Source organism: Protomyctophum bolini (genome assembly GCF_963924005.1).
Source record: "Protomyctophum bolini genome assembly, chromosome: 7".
Lineage (NCBI taxonomy): Eukaryota > Metazoa > Chordata > Actinopteri > Myctophiformes > Myctophidae > Protomyctophum > Protomyctophum bolini.
The window spans coordinates 35,783,468-35,798,645 of record NC_137868.1 but is presented as its reverse complement, the minus strand read 5'-3'; the positions used below and the strand labels follow the sequence as shown (position 1 = coordinate 35,798,645).

The 15,178-nt window shown below is 43.5% G+C and overlaps 1 protein-coding gene across 1 annotated transcript in view; it reads left to right on the top strand.

The window, feature by feature from the left end:
* The window catches only part of LOC308318998 (receptor-type tyrosine-protein phosphatase U-like), a 148,395-nt gene extending 134,777 nt beyond the window's left edge, over positions 1-13,618 (top strand). The window contains exons 23-30 of the mRNA XM_080768773.1: positions 223-358; positions 2,064-2,213; positions 3,467-3,781; positions 5,637-5,762; positions 9,117-9,274; positions 11,497-11,632; positions 11,896-12,097; positions 12,653-13,618. Coding sequence (XP_080624899.1) covers positions 223-358; positions 2,064-2,213; positions 3,467-3,781; positions 5,637-5,762; positions 9,117-9,274; positions 11,497-11,632; positions 11,896-11,958 — 1,084 coding nt within the window. The 3' untranslated portion in view covers positions 11,959-12,097; positions 12,653-13,618. The remainder of the gene's footprint in view (positions 1-222; positions 359-2,063; positions 2,214-3,466; positions 3,782-5,636; positions 5,763-9,116; positions 9,275-11,496; positions 11,633-11,895; positions 12,098-12,652) is intronic.
* Positions 13,619-15,178: the final 1,560 nt, after the last annotated feature.

Here is a 15,178-nt window from a genome sequence, read left to right as displayed (position 1 = left end):
CACACACACACACACACACACACACACACACACACACACACACACACACACAATGTATGAAATGTATGAGCTGCGTTCGCTTCCCGAGTCTGCGCATCTTACTTGTGTTACTAACAGGTCACACATTTCTGATGAGTAAAACTAAACGTGTGTGTGTGTGTGTGTGTGTGTGTGTGTGTGTGTGTGTGTGTGTGCGTGTGCGTGTGTCTGTGTGTGTGTCAGTGTGGGGGCAGGTCGTACCGGTTGCTACATCGTGCTGGACGTCATGTTGGACATGGCTGAATGTGAAGGCGTGGTGGACATTTACAACTGTGTGAAAACTCTGTGCTCCCGACGCATCAACATGATCCAGACAGAGGTACATTCAGCTGCTATAGTCTATTCACATCAACATGATCCAGACAGAGGTACATTCAGCTGCTATAGTCTATTCACATCAACATGATCCAGACAGAGGTACATTCAGCTGCTATAGTCTATTCACATCAACATGATCCAGACAGAGGTACATTCAGCTGCTATAGAGTCTATTCACATCAACATGATCCAGACAGAGGTACATTCAGCTGCTATAGAGTCTATTCACATCAACATGATCCAGACAGAGGTACATTCAGCTGCTATAGAGTCTATTCACATCAACATGATCCAGACAGAGGTACATTCAGCTGCTATAGAGTCTATTTACATCAACATGATCCAGACAGAGGTATATTCAGCTGCTATAGAGTCTATTCACATCAACATGATCCAGACAGAGGTACATTCAGCTGCTATAGTCTATTCACATCAACATGATCCAGACAGAGGTACATTCAGCTGCTATAGTCTATTCACATCAACATGATCCAGACAGAGGTACATTCAGCTGCTATAGAGTCTATTCACATCAACATGATCCAGACAGAGGTACATTCAGCTGCTATAGAGTCTATTCACATCAACATGATCCAGACAGAGGTACATTCAGCTGCTATAGAGTCTATTCACATCAACATGATCCAGACAGAGGTACATTCAGCTGCTATAGAGTCTATTTACATCAACATGATCCAGACAGAGGTACATTCAGCTGCTATAGAGTCTATTCACATCAACATGATCCAGACAGAGGTATATTCAGCTGCTATAGAGTCTATTCACATCAACATGATCCAGACAGAGGTACATTCAGCTGCATAGAGTCTATTCACATCAACCTGATCCAGACAGAGGTACAGTACATTCAGCTGCTATAGAGTCTATTCACATCAACATGATCCAGACAGAGGTACATTCAGCTGCTATAGAGTCTATTCACATCAACATGATCCAGACAGAGGTACATTCAGCTGCTATAGAGTCTATTCACATCAACATGATCCAGACAGAGGTACATTCAGCTGCTATAGAGTCTATTCACATCAACATGATTCAGACAGAGGTACATTCAGCTGCTATAGAGTCTATTCACATCAACATGATCCACACAGAGGTATATTCAGCTGCTATAGAGTCTATTCACAACATCAACATGATCTACACAGAGGTATATTCAGCTGCTATAGTCTATTCACATCAACATGATCTACACAGAGGTACATTCAGCTGCTCGTACTGACTGTCTATTGACTCCTAGGGATCTAAAGGTGCGTTCATACGGGGGGCAATGATATTTTCCCTGCAGCGAGATGCAAAGTCAATGCAAAGACAAGCAAAGATAAATGAGGCGAACTGGGCATCGTGAATGCGCACAATTCACCTTGCCTCATACACCAACTCAGGCGAAATTCCACGGGTCATAACTCAGCAACGCAAAGACATTCCTCTGGGGAAAAGATCTGAGTACATTAAGATACATTTTCCACCATTCATCACCTTACTTTGATTATTCATTGTTTACGTATCTAGTTTTTTGCTTCTGCTCTTGTTTTATGTGTCTGTCTTCCATGTAGTTTGCAGTGTTGACAGTTTTACAGAGGTGATACTGTTGGACTACAGAGTATAACTCAGGCTGTACACAGAGTAAGACACTCAGTTAATTTCCTCTCCATGTTCACTGTGCTGTTGTTGATGACCTGCAGGAGCAGTACATCTTCATCCATGATGCCATCCTGGAGGCCTGTCTGTGTGGAGAGACGTCCATCCTGGTCAACGAGTTCGCCCTCACCTACAAGGACATGCTGCGCGTGGACTCCCAGAGCAACTCATCCCAGCTACGAGAAGAGTTCCAGGTCAGAACACATTAAATACATATGCAACATATCTGTAACACTAACACATGCACAATTAATCTATAACCCTAAAACATTATTATTATTTCAACTCAGGTCAGAACAACACCTCCATGCAACCACACCAAAATGCCATACAATGCAACTTTTCCACAGTTGTAGCGCCTCCAATGGGTGAAAGCTAATATATTTTGGGGGTACACTCTATAGAGTCCCCTCAACATGTATTTGGGGTTGATTGGATTTTGCGTTCGTGATATATAATATGCTGTTTTTTGTTGTTGTAAGTAAAAAAAACACATCCATATTTGAAGCCAATTACCGGCAAACTGTGTGGAAGTAAATCAAATCATAAATCATAAAGAATACTGTAGAATCGATGTACTGTATGGATGTGGATGTTTTGCACAGAGGGAATATAGAGGGGTGATGACATCACATAACCAGAGGCATCCTTTTTTATACAATAATGATGCTTCATTATGTGCCGTTTGGAGAATATTATATTCATATATTCAAGGTTCAAGGTTACTTTATTTTGTCTCCCGAGGGAGAAATTTGTCTTGGACACAAAAGACCTGCACTGCAGCATTCATGAATACAATACATTACAATACAAGACAATAGAGGTGCACAGTGACTATCTAAATAACACACACGCCAACATACCTAGTGCAAAAAAGAGAGCAGCACCTTAGCATCACCTCAAAACCTTCTGCCCCTACGCTGTCTGCCCTCTGCAATGCAATCTCAACACTTTATCCATCCAGGCTAGATACACAGAACAACAGCAGCCACATTGATCCAGGGTTTTGCATTTCAAAGTAACAGTGGAATTTTAATTCCATATTATGTTCTCATCTTATGCCAGATTTATTGCTCAGTCTCAGGAGAAAAAAAGCTTCTCTGATTACAGACTGTTTGTTCTTCATAAAGACAGAGGTCACGTGTGCTTATTTTGTCTTTGTAAATTCACCCGTCTGACATTAGCGCTGCTGAACGCATCTCTGCTGCGCTTCTCAAACCACTAAGCTACAGTATGGCCGCCCCCCAAATCTCAAAGATAGGACTAATAATTCTAGTCACTTATTAGAGAATCCTGTTGTGACAAAATGAACTAGGGTTGTTTATTTGGCCTAAGTATTTAAAAGCCTACAGATGGTGTCCTCTCCTCACCCTCCTCTCTCCTCTTGTCTTCCTCCTCCTCACCCACTTTTACTTTAGTTCTTGTTTTCTCTCCTCATTTACCCCAGACTCTGAACTCGGTGACGCCTCACCTGGACGTTGAAGAGTGCAGCATTGCGCTGCTGCCCAGGAACCGGGAGAAGAACCGCAGCATGGACGTGTTGCCTCCCGACCGCGCGCTGGCCTTCCTGGTCACCACTGAAGGCGAGAGCAACAACTACATCAACGCGGCGCTCACCGACAGCTTCCACCGGCCCGCCGCCTTCATCGTGACGCCTCACCCGCTCGCCGGCACCACGGCCGACTTCTGGAGGCTGGTGTTTGACTACGGCTGCACCTCGGTGGTCATGTTGAACCAACTCAACCAGTCCAACTCAGCCTGGGTGAGCTCTCTTGTTGTGATCACATTTCACCTTAATTTAGTCAGGGAAGGATAATTGACCGTTTGCAGACCACGGCCATCTTGCCATCAGAGTTTGGAAGCGCTCGTTTTCAGTAAAGCAATGTCCTGCTGCCTCCTGCATTATGTGCAAATTCAAAACAGGTGGTGAGTGATATCCAACAAGCACTTCCAAGCTCCAACACTTCTACATGTCTACAGTGGAGTTTTATGAACACTTTACAGATAGAAAGAGGATAATTCAAGCTTTTCGTACAGCTGGTACTGTTGGTGACTGTTGGTGACTTTGATGTTGTTTAATACAATCAGATAGGCATTTTCTGTTTGGATGTATGGGCTGTCAATGGAAATTTGCACCTAGTTGACTTTAACATGTGCAAACTCTCTGACTCCCTGATTACAAGAACAACAAAATAGCAACAAACAAACAACAAATCCAAAAGATGACAGACATTAGATACAGACATATTTCAGTATTAATCAATTATTGTTTTTGGAATCGATCAAATTATCCAGCTTTAAAACACTTTCTAGACAAGTCCACCATTGGGCATAATATTGAAATATGGTTTACAGGTACAAGCAGTGACATGTTACTGTACTAACACAACATTACAAATTACGAACACGCTCCATCAAAGCTGACCAGTGTACCATATAGCTTCATTTGATTGGCTCTGCAGCAGAAATTAACAGGAAACAAAATTCATGTTTTCGACGATAATTAGTCACGTATTGCAAAATCCTGTTGTGAAGTCGTAATATGGATACCGGTATATTTGTTTCTCTGTATTTGTTAGGGTGCCCCTGGCAAATCTCTCCCCTGGTGTCAGTGTTTGGAGTTTCTAGGAACGTCTCAGGGCCAGATTTACATACATCAAAGGCTCAGAACATGCTGGCCTCTGGAGCTATACATGCCTTTTCTGGCCTAACATCAAATCCTTCTCACCTGGGAAGCTACAGTCTGTGTCTGTCCCTCTGAGCTTAACTTGATATTCCTTAAAACAAATGGCCTGAATTGAAATGTGCTCTGGTAAGGTGCATGTCTGGTTTACTAAGGCTGTAACTACTTATGCAACTGGCCCATGGCACATGGTGTGGAAGGTTCATAGTTGTCTTTGATTTCTGAGACTAATTATTGGGTGACTGAATTAATAGTCTATGTTTTGATTAGGTATTAATTGCCTCCTTTTCAACACCCATCAGTATCAGTAATTACCACCAGTTTTTTAAATGTCTGTGCAAAAGCAAACCTTGCACTCATGAGCATTAAAACCAGCAGAATGTGTAATCAACCACTTATCAAATCTCCTCGCTTCCTCGCTTAAACACTTAAAGAAGACATGTGCACTTGTGATGACACTCTTGGTGTTTTGTGATTCTTACCACTTTTATTTTTAATCGTTATGCCAATTAATTCCTCCCCACACACACTTCTGTGTGTTGTTGTATCCTAATGTCTCACCAGCCACACATTTAGAAAATGCACCTGTGTGCATCATTCTAAAACCACTCATAACTCACACACACAAACACACTTACCGTACACACATCCTCTGCGTGCGTTCTTGAGATAAGCGTAAGAGCTGTTTTGGAAAAAACGCACATGGACTTTAATGCACGTTCATGCATACAGAACTGGTCCGGCCAGCACATTATTTAAATGAAGGGACCTAAAGATGTAGGACATGTAGCTTCCTCCACAAGAAATTTGTAAGAAACTGTTGGCCCGAATATCAACATTTTCTTTTTCTGCTTGTCTACTGCAATTCCTGGCAATAGATGGGTGTATGTGTTATCTTCTAGTACAGTTCAATCATATCTCTCTCTCTCTCTAGCCGTGTGTCCAGTACTGGCCGGAGCCTGGCTTACAGCAGTATGGACCCATGGAAGTGGAGTTTCTGTCCATGTCAGCGGACGAGGATGTCATCACTCGTCTGTTTCGGGTCAAGAATGTCACGAGGGTGAGTTGTTCAAAATGTTTCAGCTCAGGGTTCAGTCTTTCCATTACATTCGGTGGCACTTCATACCTCCAAGATTCAATATTCAAAAAAATTATTTAATTTAATTAAATCACAAATTAAATCGATAGCTGGAATAAATATTCCCAACTGATACAGAGAAAGTTCTGCCACTCAGGTAAGACATAAACCAGTCTAGCACGATCCCATTCACCTACACAGTTTTTTACACGATCAATTATTATATGTCATGATCAGCTGTTAAGGCTCATTCATAGTCTGGATTTTCAGTGGTGGGGTGACCACCAAACTACAACATGACGTCACGAGCCGCGGTGAAGAGCAATCCACCGCCACCGCCCCAGCCTTTTGACTTTCGATCGCTGATTTTCGAGCACCGGTTTTCGAATGAGTTTTGGCCATTGTCACCTGTTTTTCTTTAATAACATGGGCTAGGAATTAGACAAATTAGATAACTTAGTATAGTTCACATTGAGCTGCATGAGACACCCACTTCCATTTCATCCAAGACACCTACTTCCATCTTCGTCTGCCTTACCATTAGGCCGCTAGTAGCCTCGATACCCAGGCTTTCATTTCGTCTGCGCGAAAAGGCCGCTAGTAGATATATATATATTTTTTCTTCACAGAAGCCGAGGCTGGCATGGCACGACTAATTCATTAGCATACATTTTGGGCTCGGTCCAGCCCGAAAACGTCAGGTCAGATAGGGTCAGGTTCGGGCAGAATTTGAGAACTTCAAACTTAGAAGTGCAGGCTCTGAACCGTGATGAGTTTGACTGAAACTTTTCAAAGAATCAAGGGACAATCATAAAAGAAAATACCTGGCATTTTCTCTAGTACTTTGGCAAGAAAGGCTAATTTAGATATGGGTCTAAACATTGTTGATGATGTCAATGACATGATATATTTCTTCAGTAGTTGGAGGAATTACTCCTGAAGATAAAGATGTCATTACATATTGCTAAGATTAAAATGCAGAAAGCTCTTTTCAAAATCTTGTGAGTAACATTTCTAAAGGAGAGGAGAATTTCATGCCATTAATCATTCTCAGTAAATCTGCTGGCACACCGGGTAAAGGTTTTATACACACACACACACTACACTGTGTGTTAGTGTACACCGAGATGGCATGATTTGGACTCTTATGCTGGAAACCTTATCGACAAAAAGGACTGAAGAGCCTCACATCTCTCAGTATTCTGTAAAGCTGAATTCCAAAGAAATCTGTGTGGGGCAGGTGTCAGAGTCAAACTGACATTCAGGATGTTGCTGTGCAATCATGATGTTGACAAATGTACTGTGTACCATTTTCATGTGAAACCTGCAAGTCGGTGTTGTTGTGCACTTTTGAAGGCTGGACGCACTTCTGGGCTGTGTGCTCTCAGGTGATGAGTAACAAATGCGCGCTTCAAGAGCTTCTGACTTTACGGCAGCCAGCATTTGGGTCGCTCCAGCAAGTTCCAAACGAAGAGCCTTCTTTGTCTGTAGGCTTCACTTGCTATCATGCTACAACACACAGCGTGCCTCAGTGCCCCCATACTCTGTCTCTGTCCTTCTAGCTACTTTCTTATGCACACGGCACTACTCACTCCGGTGTTGCGTCCCGCCAGTGGCAGTGTCAGGGAAGTTGTCAAATAAATACACTGCAAAACTGTAGCCTGAAGACTTGCGCAGGGCAGGTCGGCAGAACCCTAAACAATTTATTCATAGCTCCCTATTATACATGCTGCAAAGGACATATTTGAATTCACCAGGCCAGGAAATTGAACCAGCTCTGCTGGGATTTCCATAAATCCACCTATAAGGGTGAAGATGTACACCATAGCCACTCCCCGTACTGTGGGAAAACACAGTAGAGAAGCACATTGACATGCATGCAGTAAAGGTCAGTCTCACCCCCTTTTTTCAATTTCCTCCCGTCATTACCTTCAGTGGGCGTCTTCCCTGCCTTTCATGCGTCCATTGGCATACTAAAGAGGGGCTCTGATTGGAATGCAGACCATATTTCTCAGCAGAGGAGTTATTTCCCAGAGGCTCTGCTGTTTTTGTTCATAAAACCATAACGGACATTTAAATTAAATGAAGTACCTGGCGTGAGGAAAATTGAACAAAAAACGGGGCACTGCAAGAATGCTAAATGGAAGTGTCCAGTTTGTCCTCTCGTTGGAGAAACACTTGTGTGCGCGTGGCATGCGTATGTACCCTCAAAGGTGCTCATTGTCTCTTGCCTTAAAAAAAGGTTGGTTTTGTGATTTTTCCCATGCATTTAATATAATATGAATTTGCACAAGAACGCAAGAAGCGCCAGCATATGGGATCACCGTGGAGTGCTTTAGGAATGCCAGTGCAGGGTGGCAGCGGTACCCACAGCCCTCCCTCCTGTGCTGACTGTGACTAGCATCCTCAGCTCCCCTGCCAGCTGGCCTTGGCATTCTCCTTAAACTGGCACAGGCACACACACACACACACACACACACACACACACACACACACACACACACACACACATCCACCCACACACAGTAAGATGATGTAGCTTTATTCTGCGCTCTCTCTCTCTCTCTCTCTCTCTATATATATATATATATATATATATATATCTAGCACATGTTTTCCTGTGTGTGTGATGAAATCGTACAAATAAAAGAGGAATGCATGGTAAGCATTATATGGAGGTGTAAAATACACACCTGTACAGTAGCTCACATTCCTCTGTGTGTCGTCAGGTGTCTTTACAGCCCAGTTTATACATGACTAACGACGTTCCACCGCTCCTTAAGTGTGAGCTGACGTTCACCGGGGGCGTGGCTATGTATGAGCACACCGGGACCTCTCAGCCCCCTGCCCAGCAATACACCCATAAATCTAAGAGTCACACTGCTGACAGTGCACGCACGCACGCACACACACACACACACACACACACACACACACACACACACACACACACACACACACACACACACACACACACACACACACTAAGATGATGTAGCTTTATTCTGTGCACTCTCTCTCTCTCTCTCTCTCTCTCTCACACACACACACACACGACACGCACACACACACACACACACACACACACACACACACACACACACACACACACACACAAGTGTTAAATGGCACATACAGAAACTTGTCTACCCAGCACGCACTTGCAGCTGCATGCTGACGGATGCAGAGACACTGGAATGCAAACAACTACATCTTGTGTAGGCATCCAGGCGTACACACACACACACACACACACACACACACACACACACACACACACACACACACACACACACACACACAGCTATTGTTTATGAGCTGTGTTGTCTTCCTCAGCTCCAGGAGGGCCAGCTGGTCGTGTGCCAGTTCCAGTTCCAGCGCTGGTCAGCGTACCGTGACGTGCCCGACTCCAAGAAGGCCTTCCTCAACCTGCTGGCTCAAGTGCACAAGTGGCAGAGGGAGTGTGGAGAGGGACGCACCGTTGTCCACTGCCTGTGAGTCACCTGGTGTCTGTGATGCATTACAAACACTCTTACAATGCATTATAAACATTTGTATAATGTATTATAACGTTCTTATAATGTATCAAAACATTATAATGCATTATAAACATACTTACAATGCATTATAATCCACTTATATAACACTGATTAAGTATATGACTAAGACAACTGGCGATCACCCTGGAAGGAAGGAGAGCTATCAACAATGCCCTCCCTCCACAAATGCCCAGACACTCAAACACCACCCCTTTTGTAAGAGCAGGACAACACCCAGCAAAGCCATCTGCAAGAGTAGAAACAACCATCCTAGACTCTGCCTGAGACTGGAGGATGCTGGTTGATCTAGACAAGAAACTCGTCTTCCCGCCTGAGATCATTATACAACTAACCTCGTGATCAACCTCCCAGAAGTCTGTTTACATTGTTGAACTAACTGTACCATGGGAAGCTGCAGTTGGTGAAGCATACGAACGCAAACAACTGAAGTACTCTGAAATAGCAGCCGAGGCAGAACAACGCGGCTGGCGTGCCCAGGTGCTTCCGGTTGAGGTCGGGTGTAGAGGATTTGTTGCCACGTCCACAACCAAGCTTCTTGAGGGGATGGGAGTGCGAGGACAGGCGTTCCTCAAAGCCGTCAGGTCGCTGTCAGAGGCTGCCGAACGAAGCAGCAGCTGGCTATGGATCAAGAGAAAGGACCCCAACTTGGCTGCAAAATGAACATGGATGTTGTGAAAGCTGAGGGGGGCACAGGTGTCACCGTTGAGCCCTTTGGAGGCTCTGTGTGTGTGTGTGTGTGTGTGTGTGTGTGTGTGTGTGTGTGTGTGTGTGTGTGTGTGTGTGTGTGTGTGTGTGTGTGTGTGTGCGTGTGTGCCATGTGTGATGCGTGCGTGCGTGTCTTACTCTTTACTGTCTTGTTGTCATAAGCTCCCCGGTTGGAGCAGAGCCCCCTGATGAATATGAATAGATGCTGCAGAATTGGTCTGCCAGCATCACTCAGCACTGTCACATGGCGTTAGCCGCGACAACCGGGACAGAGATTATGGAGATGAAATCAATGATGTCTTCATACAGAAAGCCTTGGTTCTGGACACAGTGAATCCTACACTGCCAAAGCACTGAGGACGATTGATGCTCTTAATATTGCTGCTATTGGCTGCTGGGTCTGCCATGCCCTTCTGTGACTTCACCTCTGGAGAGAGGAAGTGTGGCAGTAGTTTATTGATTATGGCCTTTCATTTACGATAACCTGGACAATACCTCTGGCAGGATGTCGCATAATGTGGCCGTTTCTCACTTTTCACTTGCTTGTAGCGTTTCCTCTTTGACCATTTCTCTATGAAGACACAGTGTGTCCATATGAACCAGTATCAATTGGAGACACAAGCATGGTTATTATTGATCACTGAACTTCAACAATGTGTTGATTTCATTCCTGGAAACATGTGAAAAAACATGAGGGTGATTCTCGGTTGTTACTGTGTTTGTGATAAATCCATACTCTACTGTATACATTACAGCTGGGGTTCGAACCAGGCTCTACTGTACCTCCTACTGATATGAAATGGCTCTTATATTGTTTCCGTTGTTATGGTTGTTTAGCATTATTGTTGTTGCACATTGTACCTATTGAGCGTTCACTCCTGCGATATGGATTTTTAATACTTGTGTTCCATCTATTTAGCCACTTTGTGTTCATCTAGGGAGCACTAGATCAACACGAAGTGAACATTTGCTGATCTCTCAAAGCCTGTTTCAACAGAATACTGTATGTCATAGAATGATGGGAAAGAAAAATGTTGATGATTATTTTCCAATCTCTCATGTCGTCATGATTGTCCTGTGAGTGTTTTGGTTAGATGATATCCTATATGCTCAAAATGATGTTGTCACTGTCACCTTGAAAAGGGCTCTAAGCAACAAATTGCTGGGCACAGCAATTTACTGGTTCCAACTGACGCTGCATGGGCAGGTTCGACCAATATTAAATATATACTGATAAAGTTGCCAGAAACAGTCGATGTGGAGTAAAGGGGACATGAATCAGATGTTTAAATCAGAGCTCATTTATATGAATCAGATTAATTTCATTTGGTTAAGGATGAAAGAAAGTGGCTCATGTAACCACATGTGCACCATGGCATAATTGTGCACCATGGCATTGTCAACATGCAAATGGACAAACTGACCTGTGACCATTGTGTTGTTGCCCACAGAAACGGCAGTGGCCGCAGTGGGACCTTCTGTGCCTGCACCATTCTGCTGGAGATGATCCAGTACCAGAACATGGTGGACATATTCTATGCTGTCAAGACACTACGCAACTCCAAACCCAACATGCTGGAGTCTCTGGTAAGAGGTGGCTTTCATTCAAATACACCACTAGGAGGTGTTCCAGATGTAAAGAAAATGTGTCTGGCCAGGCACAGATTTGGCCATAAATGAATGAGCAAAAAGCCTGTTAATTATCTTTAATAAAAAACGATATTGCACACTGCCAAAGGTCTAGACCCCTCACAGATTTCAACATCTAACAGACTGTGTTTGCTTGAAACCCTGAATCACAGCTTTCCGACTATATAGTACAATCTTTATTGTTTGATTCTCTTCCTCAGGACCAGTACCGATTTTGCTACGACTTCATCCTGGAGTACTTGGACTGCTTTGAAGGGAGCTAGCAACATGTTTACTGTGGGCTGTGGATTGTGTCTGGGACTCTCAGTGGCCATGCTGCCTGCACTGCAGGAGCGTGCATGGAGCTCGTTCTCGGTGGCTCTCCATGAGTGGATTATTCTCTACTGTAAATAAAAGAAAACAGTAAGTAAAGTCCACACTTGTTAATGAACTTTAGGACTGCATTACTTACTGAGTTCAATTAGGACTTGGTGTTACGTAGCCTACTGTATATATAAAGCTTTATTTGTATAGCACCTTTTATGAACAGGGTCACAAAGTGCTTAACGGAAAGAAACATAAAACATAGCATAGATCAAATAACACAGCAGACATTATGTCTGCATGTTCTCTGGAGTGATTCAGAGGGACACACGTCAGTTTGAGGAGGGTGAGAAGCATGTTTTTTCATTAGAGGGATGGAGGTGGGTAGAGTGGCCGCATGGCAACCAGAAGGTTCCCAGTTCGATTCCGTGCTCCCCCAGAGTTAGTTTTGAAGTGTCCTTGAGCAAGACACTGAACCCCTAATTGCATGGTTTCCTCTGCCATCGGTGTATGGACGTGTGTGTGTGTGTGTGTGTGTGTGTGTGTAAATGGGTGAATGAATGCAATGCACAATCTATGTAAATATATTTTACTACCAGGAGAGCTTCTCAGTTGCTCAAACATGGGTACTTCTGTTTTGTTCTCTTGATGTAGTCCACTAACCATGGACTGCAGGAAGATAGGAGAGAAGCTGGACTCCATCTACATCACCCGGTCAGCTGAGTCAGCAGCTTCCTCTGCGCCCGCATCACCGAGGACAACTCCTGGGACGAGCACACAGGCCCTGTGGTGAAGAAGGCACAGCAAGGCCTCTTTCACCTCAAGTTACCCTGATGAACCCCTCCCACCCCTGTATGATGATTCATCATTTATCGACACAAGACTGAGTGACTTGGTCAGTCCTTTGTGTGCCGTTGGCCATGAAGCTCCACCAAGCCCCCTTATGCTGTGTTCTGGTTTTGGATTAATGACTCCTGCTTTATTCTGGAACATTTGCTCATGAACTACTGACGTGTCATAATGAGATGCCTGCTTAGGTTAAAGGAGCACTTCACACACTTTGAAGCTTGTCTTGATACAATTGGACCTAAGATGCCATATTTCAGGTACTCACTCTGCGCCTCATTTGTCATTTGTGTACAGCATTAGTGAGGACAATTCTATGAATGTATGGTTGAAAATGGGTGAAGTGGTCCTTTAACTGTTGTAAATATGTCTCTGATTGAATATTTCTTATATTCACTGTACATAGTTATCCATATTGCCACTGTGTAGCTGGCTGACACTACAAGTACATATGTCAGCCTTTCATTATTATTCACTGTTGATATTCTCTACATACGTATATACAGTACATGATAGATGTATTCCCATATTATTGGTGGTAGATTGTACATTATACAGGTACGTATGCCTACATTTACTGTATATTTATATCTAACCTGGTCAGAAGGCTATAGGTCAGACTTGAAAAATATTCTTTTTTTTATCGTACAATTTTGTATTCATATATAGATGAGTGTGTGTGTGTGTGTGTGTGTGTGTGTGTGTGTGCGCGTGCGCGTGTGCATGCGTGCGTGCGTGTGTGCGTGCATGCGTGGTCTAATGCAGTGATACTCAACCTCAGGCCCGCGGGCCACATCAGGCCCGCGGGACCATTATGACTGGCCCACCAATGAAAATCTTAAAAAAAGAATCTGGAAAATGAAATAAAAATAAATAAATCTGAATGAAGTTATCTTTAATTACATTATTATAAGTAATACTATTAGAGTTGTACTATTACTCGAACGAAAATAAGGGGGAGATGCAATGCAAATGAAAGACATATACTGTGTATCCATATTCCCTGACATAATTTTATAGCTAAACGGACAGAATTCTATTTTATTTGAATGATGAAACCCAGCTGCCATTAATAGTTGGAAATGTAAATGGAAATTGCGGAAATTGCGGAAATGGAAATTGCGGAAATTGCGGAAATGGTGGAAATGGAAATTGCGGAAATGCGGAAATGGAAATTGCGGAAATTGCGGAAATGGAAATTGCGGAAATGGTAATTGCGGAAATTGCTCTTCACTTATAGCTATCTATTTTCAGGTAGATTGTTTTATTTTACTCAGTCAGCCATATCACTACTCATTTTTTTTCATGAAAAAGGTCATATGGGTAATCTATTTTCAGGCAAATTGTGTTTATTGTATTTTATTTTACTCAGCCATAACAATTTATTTTCTGTTAACCAACTTGCTGGCTGGCAGGCAGGCAGACAGCTACTCATAGACAGGCAGACAGACAGACAGCTACTCATGGAGAATTGGACAGGCAGGCAGTCAGACAGCTACTCATAGACAGGCAGACAGACAGCTACTCATGGAGAATTGGACAGGCAGGCAGACAGCTACTCATGGACAATTGGACAGGCAGGAAGGCAGACAGCTACTCATAGACAGACAGACAGCTACTCATGGACAATTGGACAGGCAGGAAGGCAGACAGCTACTCATAGACAGACAGACAGCTACTCATAGACAATTGGGCAGGCAGGCAGACAGCTACTCATAGACAGACAGACAGCTACTCATGGACAATTGGACAGGCAGGAAGGCAGACAGCTACTCATAGACAGGAAGACAGACAGCTACTCATGGACAATTAGGCAGGCAGGCAGACAGCTACTCATAGACAGGCAGACAGACAGCTACTCATGGACAATTAGGCAGGCAGGCAGACAGACAGCTACTCATGGACAATTGGACAGGCAGGCAGGCAGACAGACAGCTACTCATAGACAGGCAGGCAGACAGCTACTCATAGACAGGCAGACAGTAAGACAGCTACTCATTGACAGACAGACAAATAACTACTCATGGACAGACAGACAGACAGGCAGGCAGGCAAAGAGCTACTCATGTTATGTTATTATGTTATTATAACAGCTACTCATGTTATGTGCAATAATTTGTGCAGTTATGGAAACAGCTCTTTGTGTTTATGCAAGAAAATGTAACACATTTATTTATTTACATATTGTGTGCATGCACATTGTACTTTGATACATTTTGCGAAAATAAAGCAATTGAAAGAGAGAAGTTATCAAGTATCATTAATGTCGTAATTTTATCTACTGGCCCCTGGCCCCTTGCCATTTTTGTAATGTGGCCCACAGGTAAATCTATT